We start from the raw sequence: 21427 nt of genomic DNA, 5'->3' as shown, positions 1-21427 counted from the left end.
ATTTAGGTATAAAAAAACGTTTGGCAAATAGTTGGAGTTGATTTTAGCTGTTTTCCCGTGAACTATATATATGGTGCTAAATGATATATCTACGCCTTTGCTCATCCCATAATCTCCAAAATCTAAAATGTGGATCTTTTGATTGTGAGAAGCTCATCCCACAAGTGAGAGTGTGTTTGTGCTTGTAGGTTCCTGAGAAGCTCCCCTGTCATTTTTATTAATTTTTTTTTCTTTAAAACTTTATAATGTAGACTCGTAACCAATTCTAGGTTTTGAAGATTTTACTCATGTCAGTAAAATATTAGGAGATGCATCCAATTTTTTTTTCAGAATTCGTATATATATCTAACAAAAGAGCTCAAAATCTTATTTCTAAGTACTGTCCCTCAATCAGAACTCAGTCCAAAAAGAAATTATATAATTGCTTTTCGTATAAATATATAATCCTTTCTAAAAATCTGTTAAGGTAGAAATATTCATATATAACTCGACTACGAAAAGCAAAAAGAAGCTCAAAACCAGAACCACTTTTAAACACAAACACACAGTTATTATATATAGAAGATTCATAACTCTAAAACATGATAAAACACTATAATATAATTAACCATTCGAAATGAATGTTTTCGACATATTTTTGCTTGTGTAATAAAAGTAACTTGTATTTTCATTAAAAATACCTATTCCTTTCAAATAATTTCCTACAAATGAATAGACAGTTTAATGTTGTATCACTCTAGGCGCTTCATCACATAACATACGAAACCATCATCGCCGTGCGAAAAAACTTATGATTAATGAAAGAAACAAACATCGTATCCTTTTGGTAAAAATTCATTATATTAATTTGTAACACAACTGGGAGAAAACAAACATGAATCCAAATGAAATTTCAATAGCCAAAAGAATTCATATGAACCTTGGAAATTAAAACGGACAATGCCCAAGAATAATTAAAAAGACGAAACATATTGAACCTTGGTATCTTATTTATGAATTTCGTACGTGAAACCAATTTAGTAATATGATGGTGGGGGAGGGGAAGTGTATTCAACCTTTGGAGAAGGAGAGTATGATGGAGGTGGGGGAGATTGGTAGACATACGGAAGTGGAGGAGATTTGTACTCAACCTTTGGAGATGGAGAGTAATACGCTGGAGGAGGTGGAGAGTTGTAAACATATGGTGGTGGGGGAGACTTGTACTCAACTTTTGGAGCTGGAGAGTAATATGGTGGTGGGGGGGAGCTGTAGATATACGGTGGTGGTGGGGATTTGTACTCGATCTTTGGAGCTGGAGAGTAGTATGGTGGTGGTGGGGAGCTGTAGACATACGGTGGTGGTGGAGATTTGTATGCAACCTTAGGGGCAGGTGAGTAGTATGGTGGTGGTGGAGAACTGTAGATGTACGGTGGTGGTGGGGATTTGTATGAGACCTTAGGGGCTGGAGAGTAGTATGGTGGTGGTGGCGAGCTGTAGACGTACGGTGGTGGTGGGGATTTGTATGCGACCTTAGGGGCTGGGGAGTAGTATGGTGGTGGTGGCGAGCTGTAGACGTACGGTGGTGGTGGGGATTTGTATGCGACCTTAGGGGCTGGAGAGTAGTATGGTGGTGGTGGCGAGCTGTAGACGTAAGGTGGTGGTGGGGATTTGTATGCGACCTTAGGGGCTGGAGAGTAGTATGGTGGTGGTGGCGAGCTGTAGACGTACGGTGGTGGTGGGGACTTGTATGCGACCTTAGGGGCTGGAGAGTAGTATGGTGGTGGTGGCGAGCTGTAGACGTACGGTGGTGGTGGGGATTTGTATGCGACCTTAGGGGCTGGAGAGTAGTATGGTGGTGGTGGCGAGCTGTAGACGTATGGTGGTGGTGGGGATTTGTATACGACCTTAGGGGCTGGAGAGTAGTATGGTGGTGGTGGCGAGCTGTAGACGTACGGTGGTGGTGGGGATTTGTATGTGACCTTAGGAGCAGGTGAGTAATAGCATGGAGGAGGTGGTGGACAAACACATACATGTGGGTGTGGTGGGGATGTGTATGCGACCTTAGGGGCTGGAGAGTAGTATGGTGGTGGTGGGGAGCTGTAGACGTACGGTGGTGGTGGAGATTTGTATGCGACCTTAGGGGCTGGAGAGTAGTATGGTGGCGGTGGCGAGCTGTAAACGTACGGTGGTGGTGGAGATTTGTATGCGACCTTAGGGGCTGGAGAGTAGTATGGTGGCGGTGGCGAGCTGTAGACGTACGGTGGTGGTGGGGATTTGTATGAGACCTTAGGGGCTGGAGAGTAGTATGGTGGTGGTGGCGAGCTGTAGACGTACGGTGGTGGTGGGGATTTGTATGCGACCTTAGGGGCTGGAGAGTAGTATGGTGGTGGTGGCGAGCTGTAGACGTACAGTGGTGGTGGGGATTTGTATGAGACCTTAGGGGCTGGAGAGTAGTATGGTGGTGGTGGCGAGCTGTAGACGTACGGTGGTGGTGGGGATTTGTATGAGACCTTAGGGGCTGGAGAGTAGTATGGTGGTGGTGGCGAGCTGTAGACGTACGGTGGTGGTGGGGATTTGTATGAGACCTTAGGGGCTGGAGAATAGTATGGTGGTGGTGGCGAGCTGTAGACGTACGGTGGTGGTGGGGATTTGTATGAGACCTTAGGGGCTGGAGAGTAGTATGGTGGTGGTGGCGAGCTGTAGACGTACGGTGGTGGTGGGGATTTGTATGAGATCTTAGGGGCTGGAGAGTAGTATGGTGGTGGTGGCGAGCTGTAGACGTACGGTGGTGGTGGGGATTTGTATGAGACCTTAGGGGCTGGAGAGTAGTATGGTGGGGGTGGCGAGCTGTAGACGTACGGTGGTGGTGGGGATTTGTATGAGACCTTAGGGGCTGGAGAGTAGTATGGTGGTGGTGGCGAGCTGTAGACGTACGGTGGTGGTGGGGATTTGTATGAGACCTTAGGGGTTGGAGAGTAGTATGGTGGTGGTGGCGAGCTGTAGACGTACGGTGGTGGTGGGGATTTGTATGAGACCTTAGGGGCTGGAGAGTAGTATGGTGGTGGTGGCGAACTGTAGACGTACGGTGGTGGTGGAGATTTGTATGCGACCTTAGGAGCTGGTGAGTAGTATGGTGGTGGTGGCGAACTGTAGACATACGGTGGTGGTGGGGATTTGTATGCTACCTTAGGAGCTGGTGAGTAGTATGGTGGTGGTGGGGAACTGTAGACGTACGGTGGTGGTGGAGATTTGTATTCGACCTTAGGAGCTGGTGAGTAGTATGGTGGTGGTGGGGAACTGTAGACGTACGGTGGTGGTGGAGATTTGTATTCTACTTTAGGTGAGGGTGAGTAGTATGTTGGGGGTGGGGAGCTGTAGACGTATGGTGGTGGTGGAGATTTGTAATTTACTTTAGGTGAGGGTGAGTAGTATGGTGGGGGTGGTGAGTTATAAACATATGGGGGTGGTGGAGATTTGTAATCTACTTTAGGTGACGGTGAGTAGTATGGTGGTGGTGGTGGAGAACTATAGACATAAGGAGGTGGTGGTGGAGAACTGTAAATGTATGGCGGTGGTGGAGACTTGTAGTCTACCTTAGGCGATGGTGAATATGTTGGTGGAGGTGGTGGGGAACTATACACGTATGGAGGTGGGGGAGACTTATAATCGACCTTTGGTGCAGGAGTATTGTACACTGGTGGTGGGGGAGAGCTATACACGTAGGGCTCATATGAAGCAGCAACCATTGTTGCCATGATAGCAAAACCAAGAGCATATACGAGATGGGCTGAGCGCCCCATCCCGGAAGAAGATACCATTCTTTGTGTTTGGTTGCTGCTTTAGTACTGCGTTTATTTTGTTTTGTGTTGTGATTCTGCATTACTTGTGCATGCCTTTATATAGAACCATTTTCATCTTATTTTTTTTTCACTTGCATCTCAGTAATCGTGAAAGCATGTCTGCGCGAAACTATCAAGAAACGTGCAAGAACGTGCATCAAATGTCAACGATCCAATTTCCATTTTAAAATTCTCAAGTTTGTGAAGAAAGATGCATATCATTGTTCAATTATTTTGTCAACGACCCAATTAATTGGTTTAGTACTCTTCTCTTCTTTTCTTCTTTTGTTGTTGTTGGAGAAAGTTGCTTGTGGAATATAATTTTTCAAACTTAGAACAACAATTTGAAATATTCGATGCCCGTATGTCTAATATATCTTATTGGTTATGATTGATACTAACAGAAATGAAATGTTTTATTAACCAGGTCATAATGTTTCTACACATGCATGATGCATAGATCAAATGTGACGCCTTTTCTTCTTGAAAATTACATGTTTGCATAGGAAAAATAATATGTCACGCGAAAAAAAAAGAGAATAACTGAACGAAAATGTCATATTTGGAGAACAATTAGAAAAATGACAATGCATGGTTTGGCCAAGTGAACGTATGATACATACTTGGGGAACAATTAGAAAAACGACCTTTATCGAACTGCAGTTTATGTTGAGAACGTATCATTTTTTATGTACCATTTACTAATTTCTATGTCGACATCTATTTTATGGACATTTTGTTTTTTATATATTTGTGTCTGCTTTTATTAGGTTTTTATATGAACTCTGATATTCGATGGTCATATTTCTAATTCCCACTGGTTCGCAATGATTGATACAATAGATAAAGGAGTATTTCTTACATAGTTAAGCCAAATGATATAGATTAAGTATTTCTAATTCTCCCACTGGTTCTCTATGTGACTCCTTCTCTCCTTCGCATTTGTTTTTGTTTTCTTATGTTCGCACTATCTAGTTAAACCAATTATGTGTATATATAATAGTTAATTTGGTAAATTGCATTTATTTGTTTAGCAATGTTTATGTATTTGTAAACAGTTTTTGATATCAATATATTTGATTTCCCGGAAAAGAAGTATAGTCATTTGATGTTTTCAAAAATAAATATGTCAATATTTAACATTCTAAAGAATACTATAAAATCCAAAAAAATGGATTGTACATGTTTACTCCATGAGGAGTGAAACTGGATTGCAAATTTGCAACAATGAGGAGAAGCAGAGTCAATTTATTTGGCTGCAACATATAGTGGGAAGTCTGGAAGGTGAAGCAGCCTTTTGATTTTATTGAACTTAAACAATGCAGCTAACAGTCTTCTTAGCTTAGGGCTCCAAACAAAGTTTAAGGCGTGTTAGTAAGTTGAAAGTTAGGCCCTAACTTGTATTACCCATTATCATCAAACAAAATCTCGGCCTACAGAAACGAGAATATTTTTTAAACCATTTGAAAATGTAAATGTGTATATTGGCAAATCGAACTTTTGATCTGTTCTATTTTAAGTTGTTGTTGGGCTTTGTCTTTCGTTTGGGTTGTCAGTGTGCTTTGAGCTGGAGGTTTGTTCAAAACTTTAGTTTAAATTTATCATTACAAGTATTATGAATAGGGGTGTCTTGTTTCATTGTGTCATTGGGTTTGGAATTAATGAGAAAATGATACATCCTTCTTCTCATTGTGCCCCTTGTTTGTTTCTGCATCCTTTGGAAGCATCAACAAACTCAGGAAGACAAGTTATTCGGATCAACGAACACCTTGTGTCTTCGAACAGTTGAGCTAATCTCTCGGATCAGTTAACCTCTTGACTCTTGTGTACTCACTCTTATAACTTCTTAGCTGATATATCAATCACACTATTGCAAAATCATACAACAAATATATATGTCTTGTACATGGGTTAGTTTTCGATTACTTTGAAAGTGACCATTAACCATATTGTTTTAATTCAAATTCTAACAACCAAATGACAGATTTCAACAAACTAAATGATAATTACATTATTATAGCAACAACGCAAGAAAGAAGACAATTCTTAGAACAAACTTCTTTCAACTAATTCTTCAATGTCTTTGCATAATTACATATACCAACTCTAACTAATAAGTCATTTACACACAGAATGGTTTAATACAAGCCAAGCTTTTCACATAACACTCAGAACAGTACACCTTTCTGCTTTATATCAAAATCCAATATACTTAACAGCAGTAAGGGACTCCATACGAAATAATACTAATTTGAATTTTTTTTTTCTACTTTTTTTTTATAAACAAACAAAAAGATCATCCAAAAAACAAACTTTTTTTTTTTTTTTTTTGGGGGTCAAGAAGAGAAATGATGATTAAGTCAGAATTCAGAAAGGATGAATATTTCGGCTAAGACCATTCACATTAGTGAAGAAACCAACTTGTTTGTACGGAAGATACGATCTGTGTTTCACTTCTTCCTTCATCGCTCTGTTTCTCATGTACAGCTTCTCATGCGCCGACTTCTCCATCTTCTTCTTCTTCTTCTTCTTCTCCGACGACGAAGAGGAAGACGTTGACGTTGACGTTTTCTCCTTCCCCTTATTCTTCTCCGCCGCCACCACCTGAGTCCGAGTCTTGTTGTCACCGACGTTGTTGTTATTGTTATTCAAGAAAACAAAAGCGTCTCTTCCATCACTGTTACTTCTCGAAACAAGATCCCTAAACCTCCAAAGCTTCGAGAATCCCGTCGAGTTACTTTTCCGGCAAGTCTCCGGCGACGCTTCCGCAACCGTCCCACCCGACCAAGAACAATACGGTCCCAAAGATTCTTTCGCCGTCTCGTCGCCGTTACCGTCACCGTTCCGATCCTCGACGAATAGCTTTCTCAAACGCGGTCTGTTCTCGTCGGTGACAGAAACGTCGTCGTTTTGGCGATCGGCGTTGTCGTAATCGAAGAGTAGGTCACGGTTAAACAGAGGAAACACAGGACGGATCTGACCATCTTCGAAAGCTTCATCTGCTGTTATCGGAGATCCTTCTGCGTTCACACAAGCGAAAGAGAACTCTTCTTCTTCTTCTTCTTCTTCTTCGTCTTCTTCGTCGTCTTCACCGTCGTTAAACTCGACGGATTCTTCAAGTTGACTCCATGATCTCTCGAGTTTTTTAATATCTTCTTGATCTTCTGAGAATCCTAATTTGGTGAAATCCATGGATATCATCTCTGTTGTTAATCTTTCGTCGTCGATGTAATTCGCCGGCGGTGAAGATGGGAAAGCGACCTCCATCGATTTAGATCCAAACCTCACCGTGTGTGTAACTCTTCTCTCTCTCTCTCTCTCTCTTCAAGAAGAGGTGAAACGACGGCTTCTATGAAGTTTTTAATTTTGTGTTATTATAATGAAGACATGACTGGACTGACCAATATATATATGGTTGGTGCTTCATCAAGATTCAAGATAAGTCACCCAAATGTTTAACATATTTATTTATTGTTTTTTTTTTTTTTTTTTTAATTAGGCAAACGAAAAATATCTTTCTTTATTTAGAATTATTTTGGTTGATAGCAAAATATCAAAATTGGTAAATATCTCAAATTTATTTGTATGTATTAGGAAGTCATCCAAAAGGTTCATCTTATATATATGATCGTATTAGGAAGTCATCTAATTTATGAAATGAGCTTAATTTAGTAAGTCATCTAATTTATAATTTCATAGTTAAAAAAGTTCCATATTTGTTTCCTTTTTTTAATTTTATTATTCTACTAGTTAGTATTCTTAATAAAACAGGCAAATCTGATATATTGGCTGAAAAGAAAAGGGAAAATATCAATAAAACAGAAAAATATATATATTTGTTTGCATATATATATATATATATATTTAAAATAAAAGTTTAGATGAATCATAAAAAAATGAAATCACATATACTTTTGTTGTTATTCACTTTACAGTTACAAGGAAAAGCGCGTGATGGGGGGGTAACGGGGAAATAGTGGGTGACCTGCTTCTGTGATTGTCTCGCCTACGTGTCACCGTTCCCCAAAACGGAAGGGTAAAGTCGTAATTTACGGATTCTCAAAAACTTGTTGGGAAAGCAAAACACGAATGACATGTGGTGCGACGTGGAAGCGTTTTTGAAATCCACGTGTCATCTACGTAACGCATAATTGTGTGAAGATCACGGTTTGCGTTTTTTTGTTGTTGGTTCACGCGCGAAGGGTGTGACGTTGACTAACTAACTCAAGCCGTCGTCAAAAGAATGTCAAAACTAACGGTGGAAGACCTTGATTTACGCGTGGAAACTAACGGTTCCGTTACTTCTTAGATGGAGTAATTTACATAACCTAAAGTTTTTTTGTTTAGACCACGTGATTAAACAAATTAATTAGACTTAGTCCAGTCTTCTCTTTCACATGTTTATTACAGATTTAATAAATTGTCAACAAAAAAATGCCTCTTTGAAATAATACTATTCCCACATGTTTGTTTGACTATAATAATACTTTTAACGCTTCTTCTAATTTGGTCGATCAATCTAATTATGGTCGATCAATCTTATATATATACATAATGACTTTTTGGGGCGTTACAACTAAAATGTTGAAGACTTATCGTCGTCGAATATTGTTGGAACACTTCCAATAAGAACATTTACTTGTTGGAATAAATCGAAGGTGGGAAAAAATAATATGAAAACGAATTTAAAGTAAATTTTTAGTTGTTGACCTAACATATGCAGATCAGATATTATATTAAAGATAGTTCTTTTTGTTTATGTCTTTAGATATATAACAAAAATAATTCTTATAGAGTGTGTTCCTTTAGTCGACGGAGGCGGCTACAGTGAATACAACTTTTTTAATCGTTATATCAAATCGATGTTTAAAATCAGAAATAACATTCGCTACAGCGTTTTGCCGCAAATATCTGCGGCAACCAAACGAACAACAATATCTATAATTGCCGTAACTTGACGAAACGAAGAGACTCATAGTAATGTTATATGTCAATTTTTATGAGGTTATGTCAACTGTAACTCATAGTATATTTTTTTTTATCCAGCCAGTTGCTAATTAATGGGATTAATATCATAATTTTAATTACTTTTTCCGTAAAAACAATATTTTGGAAAATGACTAGTACATAATTCTAATTTCATTTTTTCTAAAAAAAAGAAATGCTGTGGAAAACATCACAAAAATTAAATGTAGGTCATATCATATCTAAGCTTGATGCCAAATTTAGAAGAAAAAATATTATATTTCGTGGTGGAGTGGAAAATTAGAAGAGAGTATAGACAATTAGACACCAATGATGTAATGTATTAACCATCTGAATTTTATAATCAAATAAGATAAACAAAAGTATTCCACACATTTTGTTTCGTTATACAATGGTCCCACGATTCCCACTTGATGATGCGGAGATTATTTAGTTCACAACATTTGACTAGCACAAATTTGCCTAACGAAATTTTCAGATTTAATCATTGCTGTTAGATAAAAATAACATTTTAGTCAGTTTGTCTATATTTTAACACTTGGCGGCTGCCGCTTCGTTGAAAACTAAATTTAAAAATGAACAATTATCTCGTCTAGTCGAAGATCATGTGAATTCTCTGACTGGTAACAAATTTGAAAATGAAAATGAAATGTGTTTGTGTTGTTTGGCCTTTGTAACCTTAACATGTTATTTTCAGTTACAAAATACTAGAAATTGTGTTATGCACAAATTGATGTGGATATATTAGCATGACATGGTTGAAAGATAAATCCAGTTTTTGTCTGTTTATAATCCAAGATGGACGATCCATGCCAGCATATCCAAGATGGACGATCCATGAAAAAAATTTCCATGGCGTGACACACTCTTTTTTTTTTTTTTTTGGTTGAGTAAGTCTCTGTTTCAGGATCTCTCAAGACTCAAATTGTAAAATCTTTGTTTATTTTGCAAACTCATAGTTTCCAGAGACCTTCAAATACAGTAAGAGAAACAAAGATTTTAAAGGAATTTTATAGAAGTTGCAATGGTGCCAACACCATGCTCACTCTAAGAATTTACCATTTACTATACAAGTTAAGTTATCATCAACCAAAATATCTTAACTCATTGTAAAGATTATTCTGACAATATAGCTAGTATGTTTTTTCTGTTATAGGCCGAGCCAAACAGATCTGAAAATGTTGAATCTAAGTCCGACTCAGAAACGGATGATGATAATGACCATGATAAGATGAAGAAATACTATGACGAAGATGAGGTGGAGAGACAAGTTCAACTTTGGGTAGATGCAGAAAAGAAGCACACATGGCATGATGCCCCTCCAAAGGTGAAGGTAATAAACAAATCAGCAAGCCAAAATCTCTATACTTAGATTTTGTTGTCTTTTAAAGATCTTAGTTAAAAATTTCTTATATTTTTGTAGGTGACAACAAAAAAGGGCCTTTGCCATATAAAGATAGAATTGACATTGGGATTTCCTCCTGATAAAGTCTTCGGAATAATCACTGCCGGATCATTTTTTTCTCGACCCACCTCTGGTTTTTATTCTTTTCATTCATTGTATGTTTCAAATGTGGTACTAATTGTAGCAATACTTGAGAGTGTACTCTTTTTTTTTTCAAAAAAATAAAGACAGGCAAATCAAAAAAAGTTTTGAAGGAGGATGGACCGAGGCAAATCGTGAAGGTGGTGAAAACCGTGGACTGGGAATTCCTTGGGTCGTCTTTCGCTATCCCTATAAGTCTAATCGTCCATGAAAACAGGAAAGATCTTACAGTAAGAATTTTCCTATAATTCCCTCACTATAATTATCAATCTTTTGTTGTTTTGTGTATTGGTAAAACTTTAACTCGGGTTTTTGTTAACAGACAAAATATAAGAAAAAGAGAATGATGTTGATGAAAGTGTTCAAAGGTAGCTATAAAGTGGAACCACTATACGTAGATTCAGAACGCTTATGCAAACACATGGAGCCAAAGAGTCCAGAAGAATACAAAAGATGTAGCCGCGGACAAGGCAGGATTGCCTCAAAGGTGATAGTGAACCAATACTTTCAGCCATATCCTCCTTTTAGTCTGCCGCCGTTATCTAAGTACATTCGTGATGTCACCGTCAAGAACACTGTAACTGCGCTTAAAACACTTCCAACTTGGGGTATAAACTTTCGAAGTCCCGGTTTAGTGACTTCAATGGACGAAAATAGAAACGTGATAAGATCATTACCGAAAAAAAAGGAAAAACAAACAAACGTTGAAAGCAATTCGACCAATTAAATGAATTTTATGTTGTAAATTGTAAAACTCAATTATTATAGTCTTCTTCTATATACAAATTCACTCGTAGCATTTTTATAAAGAAATTTCTAGTCGAATTAAGGATGCCAGTTACCTTAAGCCCAACTCAATGCTCTTACTTGCTCTTTTTATCCATTCTATCACGTTCCATACCATGCAATGGTGACAACCACCATGCCATATATAGTGACATGCATGCATTGTATGCAGATCCACCTAACATTCAATTACACTGAACTTTTGACATGCGCCTATCTCTTTAATAATAAGCACTATTCAATTTTCGGGCTAATAGGCCCATTAATTACATATTTAAGTCAATGATACTTGGATGTCACGTAGCTCTAAGCTCGCCTTTATTTAAAAGGAAAAAAAAAATGTTAATGGGTATTTATTTTTTTCCTTTTTCTGTCGTCATCTACATTCTTATTCAACAAACATAATTACAGATTTTTATGACTCAGTTGCGAACTTGCTTACTTTTTAGAAATATATAATTAATTGTTAGGATAATATATATTAGAGAGGCTTGAAAAGACAAAGAACAAAAAAAAACAAAAATTCATTATTGAGTTTGAATTACAAACCAGAGTCGACTTTAATTTTTATCGTGTGGTAGAGGAGAACAGGTTACGAGTTCAAATTGCGACAAAGTGAAAAACACGAGATGTCCGGCCGGTTTTACGCACATGCTTTACCGACCAAAGAGAGAACTCACGAGAATAGAACTTGTCCCAGATCTTTAGTTCTCGGTGCGTAAGGTACACTCAATCTCCACCTAACTGATTCTTGATATATTTATCATTAATTTCCAATTTCATTTCTAATCTTTGATTAATTTGATTAATCAAATCTTTCTCTATGTGTGTTTCCCTCAAACCACATCGTTGACTTGCTCTGTTTTTGTGAACTAATTCTACAGAAACAAAATGGGTGGATCTGAAGTTTCAAGATCAGAGGAGAAGAGCGGTCTAGGTTTCCTTAAACTGTTCGAAAATAATGTTGCATTTTCAGGATTTTTGGTCTGGATGAATCAAACAATTCAAGAGCCTCTCAAGGTCAAAAAAAAAAATTTCATTTCCATCTCAAGAAGCTTATACAAATATAGAAATTTAGTTAGATTATGATTCTTGTTCTTTTTGTAGGCTGAGTTCAAGAGATTAAGGAATGTTAAAGAGCTAAGCTTGATTAAGTCAGTGTCAGAGATAGAGACTACTTATGAGAAGCATAGAGATGAGGAGAAGTTAGAGAAGCAATTACAAGCTTGGAGAGATAACCCTTCATGGATCGATCAACCTCCTAAAGTGGTGGTAAGATTAGAAGACTTGGACATGCTGGAATAATTTAGACAAAATATGATTCTTAAGTTTTTACGTTTGCAGGTGAAATCACAAAATGGTTTGTTTTGCCATTTGAACATTGAAGTAGACGTAGGCTTGCCTCCTGAATCAGTGTACAACATTTTCACTCATCCAGACAACAAAAAATACTTCAAAAACATCAAGGTGCTTTTCGCCACTTCTTTTGTTTGAATTGAGTTGAGTATTTCAGCAAATACTTGAGACAGAGATCTGAAATGATCATAAACAGGAAAACATATCGAGAACAGTTTTGATCGACGAAGGGCTAAAGCAGACCGTGGAGGTGAAGCAAGCCGCGGCGTGGAAGTTCCTTTGGTGGGATGGTACTTACCCTATACATCTAATTGTCGAAGAAGACCGAGAAAACCTAACTGTAAGATAAACTATTTATATATCCCTCTCGAAAGAATCAATCTTTTCGTTCTGTTTCCATAAACTCAATTTGTTTTTTTTTTTCTGTTGCTTATTGAGGCCAGTCAAGTTATAAGCAAGAGAAAACAATGTTCATGAAAGTATTCGAGGGATGTTGGAAAGTGGAGCCATTGTTTATAGACGAACATTTATGTGACCGCTCAAAGCCAAAAACTTTAGAAGATTACCACAGTTGTAGCAACGGACGAGGAAGGGTTGGGTCGAAGGTGAGAATGGATCAGATGTTCCAACCTTCTGCTCTTCTTACTCCACCGCCGCTTTCTTGGTATATACGTGGGATCACCATTAAAACAACAGAGAGTATGATGGAAGATCTTTTCGCTGAAGCTACTAGACTCCGGGGAGGTGGAGGAGGAGTAGGCCATATTGATGACCAAAAAGGAGAAAACAGTGTTGTATTGGAGAAAACCAAAACTGTGGATATTAAGGAAAGATGGAGATTGCGTAGGAGGAATAAAGGGATAAGATTTACAAATGCTAGGACCATGTAATTAAAAGAGACTATAATTTTGGAATTTCTTGATTGTTCTGGAGATTTGGAATACAAGTTCCCCAAAAGTTCAAATCTAAAGGAAAACCCTCTGTTTTTTTACCACTAACAGAAACTGCACGTTTCTTATAGGAAGAAAAAAAAATGCTTAAAAACTCTCTCATATAGTAGTTTCCTTCGACACATTTTGATTGAAACTCTCTTATGTACGTTTAAAACGCGTGTGCTCTTCTATTGATTTGTTTTCTTCTTGTCATCTTTCACACGTGTGGAACTTCTCTCTGCAATGAATAGAGAAGAAAAATAAAGGGTCAATAAATGTTCTAGAAAGTAAAAGACATTTCTTAAATTAAAATTCCATATGTTTGTTTAAATGAAAAGCAAATGAATGGCCTCAAAAACATTGCATGAGTTGGATCAACACTCAACACACACGTCTTATAAAGGTATATATATTAGGCTGATGTGGAGTTTGACAAGAAAAAAGGTCACTTTTCATATTATATATACCCCCCCCCCCCCCCAATATATAACAAGACTAAGTTTTTAACAAATCCTTGCTCCATAAGTAAGAAAGAATAAGAACAATCACTTTACATTAATTTGATTAGTTGAGAATAAAGACTTTGCTTACGTACCTCATGTGTGTGTGTTTCTCTTTCTTTTTTCTTTAATTCTTGACTTTGTTTCTGTCTCTGTGATTCTTAATAATCTCAGCCAAAAGATTATCTCCAGCCACTTCTCTCATCTTCCTAACCAATTGGTCTCTCCTGATCTTCCGTTTCTGCAATATAAACCCACATTAATTTGGATCAAAGTACTAAATCTCAAGAATCACGTAAACATAATAGAATAGGGACATTAATGTGACTAATTCCATACCCTAAAATCATCGTAAGTTCGGATGATCAAGTTCATTCTTGAAGAATCCATTGATTTAGACAGCATTGACATCAGGGAATCAAAACTAACCCAAGGAGAGCTTGGTCTTGCAGCAAAACCACCTCTACTTACTGTAAACAACACACACACACACACACAAAAACCAAATCCTTTCAGCAACTATGAAAAATCACAAATACCAAAAGAAAAAAAAAACTAAAACTAACAAACCTGTGAGACGAGGAGACCTAAAAGTAACGATATAACTCGGTAGGATATGAGTGTTAATGTTACAGCTCCAAATCACATAGTTTCTAGGATTACGGAGATCGTCAACACCAGAATCAAACTCAGGTGAGCTAGGATACAATTGTTTAGAGCCGGAGGTGGTGGTTAACTCAGATTTCCCCAAGATTAAACGGCATAAGAGAAGATGCCTTAAACCTTCCTCATCTGGCTCTGCAGCTGAAGCCCTGCAAACAACAACAAAATCAAAATCTCTCAAATACACACGATTCTAGAATCTAATAAGTCAAAATCTCTCAAAATCACACAAAAGTTTCAGTACTTACGCGAGAAGAGAACACTTGGAAGGAACCAAATGGATACCAACACCATGAGAAGAAGGATCATCCTCAAATTTCCCAACATCGCGATTGCTAAATCCGTAAGAGACGATACTCTCAATCTCCTCTTTGGAAGAGCCAGCGTACCAACCGTATTTCACATTCGCCGCGTCTCCTCCGCCGCGTTTCCTCGCGACAGCTTCGGTGAAAATCCTGAAGGAAAGAAACTTGGCTCTGTTCGTGATCCCATCGGAAGTGTTTTTGCGAATCGTGACGATCGTCGTGTCGCTGGAGACGAAACCCATCCCTGAAAGGAAACACGCCTTGATTACGTCGTGCTCCGAGTTTCCTTCGTCGAGAAGAATCAACGATGAAGAAGAGATGAAAGACCCGGAACGGGAGAATGAGATGACAAATCTGCATCGTCGGAGAGTGAATCGAATATTTCGCCATTATCTAGTTTGGTGACGGAAGCTTGGTCCTCTATTTCGACCTGCGCCGCCATTTTCATCAACAACAAAAAAAAAAAAAAAAAAAAGAAAACACAGAGAGAGAGTAGAGAGAAGGAAAAAAAAAAAAAAAATCTTGGGGAAAAAGGGAAATGTGAGAAATGAAGAAGAAGAAGAGAGGGGTCTTCGTTTCTCCGTATAAACGGTTTTATTTTGGTAAGCGGTGCCGTTACCTTTTTCTGCTTGCAGGACAAGATTTTTTATTTGTACAATGACTATATTACCCCTATTGTAAGATCACGTTATTTGCCATCACTAAGTGTGGGGATTAGTTTGAATCCCAAGTTCTATTTTTACTCAAGTCTCGTAAAACCAAGAAAAGAAAAAGTTAAAGACTGGTTTTGAAAAAGAGGGTTTCAAGGAAAAGAGGAAAAACAAAAGATATGGGTTGAGTGAGAGACTTTCAAAGATAAAACTCAAGATAAGATTAGAAGTTTCTCGACTCTTGACTGTTCGCTCTGTAACAAACACAATCTCAGGTTTGTACACTGTGGGGCTGGTCCAATCTGAAGGAGGCAAAGCAAAGCAGGCCTGCGTTTTCTCTCCACCTACCTCAGTATCAGTGCCAAGCTTGAAGACCAAGCCAAACGGGAAGATTTAACCCGAGTTAAGTTCTCTTTACCCTAGTTATGAGAGAAGTCTTGGTTTGTCTATAAAAGCATATTGTAGATGAAGTGTATGAACTAGTGTGAGTGAAAGAACCAGAGAGAGAAGTGTAAACAGGATTAAGAGCTCGGTTTGAGCTAAGTTTCTTAGTGGATTTTCCGGAGATCTTCTCCGGCGAGACGTAGGATTCCTCCCAAGGATCCGAACTCGTTAAATCTTGTGTGCACTTTCTTTTAAGCTTTTATCTTTCAAGTTTGCAAACTTCACACGAGTGTTTTAAAAACAGAGAGAGAGAGAGAGTACTTCAAATCACTAAAAGCTAGCTAATTTTACATTTCAAAGTACAAATCTCTACAGATTGGTATCAGAGCTCCAGGTTTTGGAGAAGTTTTTTTTTTTCATCTCAGATTCGAAGCTATGACTTCAACAAGGGTTGAGATGAAGAAGTTCGACGGGAAAGGCGACTACATGCTCTGGAAAGAGAAAATCTTAGCACATATAGAGATGTTGGGTCTGCTGGAAGGGTTGAACGAAGAACAAGGTCCTAAGACTGATGAGTCATCCACAGAAACTGGTGAAGAGATGACTTCGGAGACTGCTACACAAGTTCCAAAGCAGGCTGCGATACAGGCTGAAACTGGTGCAGAGAAGTCTCTGAAGGAGAAAAGAGGAAAGGCAAGACCTAATATCATTCTAAGTGTAGGAGACAATGTCCTCAGGAAGATTATCAAAGAGAGATCCGCTGCAGGTATGATTAAGCTTCTAGACCGTTTGTACATGGCTAAATCATTACCAAATAGGATATATCTTAAGCAGAGGCTTTACGGTTATAAGATGAGTGATAGTATGACAGTAGAGGAGAACACAAATGATTTCTTGAGGTTGATAGCTGATCTAGAACATGTTAAGGTGTCAGTTTCGGATGAAGATCAAGCTATTATTCTGCTTATGGCTTTACCAAAGCAGTTCGACCAGCTTAAAGATACATTGAAGTATGGAAAAATTTCTCTATCTCTAGATGAGATTACTGGTGCTATCAGATCTAAAGAGCTTGAACTAGGAGCAAATGGAAGGTTACCAAAGCAAATTTCGGATGCTTTGTTTGTTCAAGAAAGGGGTAGATCTGAAAATAGAGACAATGGAGGTAACAAAGGGAAACAGAACAAGAGGTCTAAGTCTAAGGGGAAGAAAACTTGCTGGATTTGTGGTAAAGATGGACACTACAAGAAGCAGTGCTATGTATGGAAGGAAAGGAACAAGCAGCAGAAAGATGGTTCCATGGAGAGAGGTGAATCATCATCCGTGACAGGTCAAATCACCGATGTTGCGGCTCTCATGGTCTCAGAAGCGCTCATATCACTTGGAGAAGATTTTAAAGAGAAGTGGATCATGGATACAGGTTGTTCCTTTCAAATGACCCCAAGGAGAGACTGGTTCATTGAGTTAAATGAAGCATGTTCTGGAAGAGTGAGAATGGCAAATGATACATACTCAAAAGTGAAAGGAGTTGGGAGCATAAGGATAAAGAACGAAGATGACTCAACAGTTCTTCTGAAGAATGTGAGGTATGTACCAGAAATGTCAAAGAATCTCATCTCACTCGGCACTCTGGAAGATCAAGGATGTTGGTTTCAGTCAAGAGATGGAATTATGAAGGTCAACAAAGGTTGCACGACCTTAATCCAAGGTCAGAAGACTGACACACTCTATGTGTTAAAAGGATCGGTTTTAACTGGAGAAGTGAGTGTCTCAGAGGGTTTAAAAGATGAGACAAGATTATGGCATAGAAGATTGGGTCATATGAGTCAGAAGGGTATGAAGGCATTGCTTAAGAAAGGCTACTTAGACAGCTCAAAGGTAACAAATTTGGAATTCTGTGAGGATTGTGTTTACGGTAAAGCACATCGAGTCAGTTTTGGTATTGGGAAGCATGTTACCAAGGAGAAGCTTAAATACATACATTCAGACTTATGGGGATCACCAAATGTTCCCTTGACGCTAGGCAAGTGCCAGTACTTCATCTCTTTCATAGACGACTACTCAAGGAAGACATGGATTTATTTTTTGAAGAAGAAAGATGAAGCTTATGGGAGTTTTCTGGAATGGAAGAAGATGGTTGAGAATTAGTTAAAAAGGAAGGTCAAGATACTCAGGACAGATAATGGCTTAGAGTTCTGCAAAAAAGAGTTTGATGACTTCTGTAAACAAGAAGGAATTGTAAGACACAAAACATGGGCTTACACTCCACAACAGAATGGAATCGCAGAAAGAATGAACAGGACCATTCTTGAAAATGTCCAAAGTATTCTTTGTGAATCAGGGCTTCCAAAAGTCTTCTGGGCAGAAGCTGCATCAACAGCAGTTTATCAGATTAACAGATCGCCATCATCTGCGATTGAGTTTGAAATTCCTGAAGAAGTTTGGACAGGTGCTAGACCAAGATATGAGGAGTTAAGAGTGTTTGGGTCAGTAGCTTACATCCACAGTGATCAAGGGAAGCTTAATCCGAGAGCAAAGAAAGGGGTGTTTGTCGGGTATCCTCCTGGTGTAAAAGGATACAAATTATGGTTAGTTGAGGAGAAGAAATGTGTTATCACCAGAGACGCAACATTTCAAGAAGAAAAAATGTATAAACATCTGAATCAATCCTCACAATCAGAAGCTGAACCACAAGAAACACATATACCACTTATCTATGAAATCAATCATGGTGATTTCAGTGATTTAGGTGGAGCTCAGGAAGGTACAAAGTCCGATCAAGCTGAAAGACTGTTCAGTGATGATCAGGAACAAGAAAGTGAAAATGAGAGTGAAGAGTCTCAAGTCACCAATCAACTGAAAAACTATCAGTTGGCCAGAGATAGAGAAAGGAGACCCACCAGACTACCATTAAAATTCAGAGATTCTAATCTAGTGGAAGCCAGTGAAGATGAAGAAAAAATGGTCGATTTTGCATTAATGATGACAGAAGATGGTGGATATCTTGAGCCGTGTTGTTATGATGAACCAATACGAGACAAAGATGTAGAGTCCTGGAAAGAAGCAATGGATGAAGAAATGCACTCATTTCTCAAGAATCAGACATGGATACTAACTGAAAAACCAGAGAAAAACAAGGTGATAGGCTGCAAGTGGGTATACAAAAGGAAGTCAAGTATACCTGGAATTGATCAACCAAGATTCAAGGCCAGACTTGTTGCTAAGGGTTATCTACAAAAGGAAGGGATAGATTACCAAGAAATTTTCTCTCCGGTTGTGAAACATGTCTCCATACGACTGATTTTGTCATATGTGGTTCAACAAGATATTGAATTGGAGCAGATGGATGTCAAAACGGCATTCTTACATGGAAATCTGGATGAACATATATTGATAGAACAACCAGAAGGGTACAAAATCGAGTCAGAAACATAAGAGGTATGTCTTCTCAAGAAATCTCTATATGGGCTAAAACAAGCACCTAGGGAATGGAATCAGAGATTTGATACTTTCATGAGGAACTCAGGGTATCTTAGAAGCAGTTTTGACCACTGTATCTACTATCAGAAGCTTGAGGACAACACCTACATATATTTGCTTCTATATGTCGATGACATGCTCATTGCTGCCAAGAACAAGGAGAAAATTCAAGAACTCAAAGGTTTAATGAGTGCAGAATTTGAAATGAAAGATTTAGGAGAAGCAAGGAAGATTATGGGTATGGAGATCAAGAGAGACAAAACAAATGGGGCACTTGAAGTGTCACAAAAACAATATTTGCAGAAGGTCCTTCAAGAATTCAGAATGGATCAGTCAAAGTCGGTTTCAACTCCATTGGGAGTTCAGTTTAAGCTTAAATCTGCATCAGATGAAGAGTTAGCTTCTCAAGAGGATTACATGAAGTCAATTCCCTACTCAAATGCTGTTGGGAGTATTATGTATTCGATGATTGGAACAAGACCGGATCTTGCTTACCCTTTGTGTGTCGTGAGCAGATATAAATCAGTGAAGGAACACTGGCAGGCTGTGAAGTGGGTTTTAAGATACATCAAAGGAACTCAAGACCTCATGTTAATCTACAAGAAGCAAGACAGTTCAGAGATCAAAGGGTTTTGTGACTCTGACTTTGCAGCTGACCTAGATAAGAGAAGGTCAGTAACTGGATATGTTTTCACTGCAGGTGGAAATGTTATAAGCTGGAAATCAGGCCTACAGAAGGTAGTAGCTTTGTCTACTACTGAGGCAGAATATATGGCATTGACTGAAGCGATAAAGAAAGGGATTTGGCTGAAAGGTCTTGCAAGTGAGTTAGGATTCGAGCAAGATCACGTTGAAGTCATGTGTGATTCACAGAGTGCTATCTCACTATCAAAGAACTTTGTTCATCACGAGAGAACTAAGCACATTGATGTGCGTCTGCATTTTATCAGAGACAAGATTGCAGAAGGGGAAGTAAAGGTTGTGAAGGTGTCTACATCATGGAATCCAGCAGATATCTTTACAAAGACTGTTCCTGTGAGCAAACTTCAAAACGCTTTGGAGTTGCTCAGAATTTCAAGTCACTAAAAGAAGTAGGGAAGAATCCGGAGAAGTGGAAAATCCAAGTATGCTAAGAAGAAGAATCAAGTTGGGGTGGTATTCAAACCAAGGTGGAGTTTTGTGGGGATTAGTTTGAATCCCAAGTTCTATTTTTACTCAAGTCTCGTGAAACCAAGAAAAGAAGAAGTCAAATACTGGTTTTGGAAAAGAGGGTTTCAAGGAGAAGAGGAAAAACAGAAGACACGGGTTGAGTGAGAGGCTTTCAAAGATAAAGCTCAAGATAAGATTAGAAGTCTCTTGACTCCTGACTGTTCGCTCTGCAACATACACAATCTCAGGTTCGTACACTGTGGGGCTGGTCCGATCTGAAGGAGGCAAAGCAAAGCAGGCCTGCGTTTTCTTTCCGCCTACCTCAGTATTAGTGCCAAGCTTGAAGACCAAGCCAAACGGGAAGATTTAACCCGAGTTAAGTTTTCTTTACCCTAGTTAAGAGAAAAGTCTTGGTTTGTCTATAAAAGCATATTGTAAATGAAGTGCATGAACTAGTGTGAGTGAAAGAACCAGAGAGAGAAGTGTAAACATGATTAAGAGCTCGGTTTGAGCTAAGTTTCTTAGTGGATTTTCCGGAGATCTTCTCTGGCGAGACGTAGGATTCCTCCCAAGGATCCGAACTCGTTAAATCTTGTGTGTACTTTCTTTTAAGCTTTTATCTTTCAAGTTTGCAAACTTTACATTAGTGTTCTGAAAAGAGAGAGAGTACTTCAAATCACTAAAAGCTAGCTACTTTTACATTTCAAAGTACAAATCTCTACACTAAGGAATCATTTTTTCTTAATGAGGTCATTTTGTTCTCGTCTTAAGATAAGTTTAAGTTTTTTTTTTTGTTGAAATCTTTAATTGTGCTTAAGAGCTTTTAAATTTGACTATAAATTAATTACCTTTGTATTGGATTGAGAATTTGAGAT

At 38.4% G+C, this 21427-nt stretch overlaps 3 protein-coding genes and 2 pseudogenes across 5 annotated transcripts; 2 read left to right on the top strand and 3 right to left on the bottom strand.

The window, feature by feature from the left end:
• Positions 1 to 821: 821 nt before the first annotated feature.
• On the bottom strand, positions 822 to 3844 carry LOC104741070 (uncharacterized). Its single transcript, XM_087483764.1, has one exon. The coding sequence runs from the start codon at positions 3795 to 3797 to the stop codon at positions 1017 to 1019; it is 2781 nt and encodes a 926-aa protein (XP_087339890.1). The 5' UTR covers positions 3798 to 3844; the 3' UTR covers positions 822 to 1016.
• Positions 3845 to 5861: 2017 nt separating this feature from the next.
• On the bottom strand, positions 5862 to 7340 carry LOC104741069 (uncharacterized). The gene has a single exon (XM_010461842.3). The coding sequence runs from the start codon at positions 7083 to 7085 to the stop codon at positions 6186 to 6188; it is 900 nt and encodes a 299-aa protein (XP_010460144.1). The 5' UTR covers positions 7086 to 7340; the 3' UTR covers positions 5862 to 6185.
• A 1458-nt stretch (positions 7341 to 8798) lies between these two features.
• Positions 8799 to 11077, top strand: LOC104741068 (uncharacterized; annotated as a pseudogene).
• A 542-nt stretch (positions 11078 to 11619) lies between these two features.
• On the top strand, positions 11620 to 13462 carry LOC104741066 (uncharacterized). Of its 2 annotated transcripts, XM_010461839.3 has the most exons (6): positions 11620 to 11859; positions 12021 to 12156; positions 12244 to 12408; positions 12481 to 12603; positions 12689 to 12832; positions 12936 to 13462. In XM_010461839.3, exons 2-6 carry the CDS (start codon positions 12028 to 12030, stop codon positions 13380 to 13382), a joined length of 1008 nt encoding a protein of 335 aa, XP_010460141.1. In that variant the 5' UTR covers positions 11620 to 11859; positions 12021 to 12027; the 3' UTR covers positions 13383 to 13462. The 2 variants fall into 2 exon arrangements, with proteins under 2 accessions (XP_010460141.1, XP_010460142.1); XM_010461840.3 differs by lacking the exon at positions 11620 to 11859 and having other exon boundaries at positions 11919 to 12156.
• On the bottom strand, positions 13359 to 15417 carry LOC104741065 (putative inactive poly [ADP-ribose] polymerase SRO2; annotated as a pseudogene). The gene is made up of 5 exons (XR_015579215.1): positions 14836 to 15417; positions 14495 to 14736; positions 14264 to 14394; positions 14020 to 14165; positions 13359 to 13662 (listed from the first exon to the last, which is right to left on the bottom strand). The product of XR_015579215.1 is annotated as a putative inactive poly [ADP-ribose] polymerase SRO2 (transcript).
• Between the last annotated feature and the right edge of the window lie 6010 nt (positions 15418 to 21427).

The sequence above is a fragment of the Camelina sativa genome, chromosome 14 (genome assembly GCF_030686135.1).
Source record: "Camelina sativa cultivar CO46 ecotype springtype chromosome 14, ASM3068613v1".
In the NCBI taxonomy this organism is placed as follows: domain Eukaryota; kingdom Viridiplantae; phylum Streptophyta; class Magnoliopsida; order Brassicales; family Brassicaceae; genus Camelina; species Camelina sativa.
Note: the sequence above shows the minus strand (reverse complement) of the source record. Positions and strands in the feature narration are given on the sequence as shown.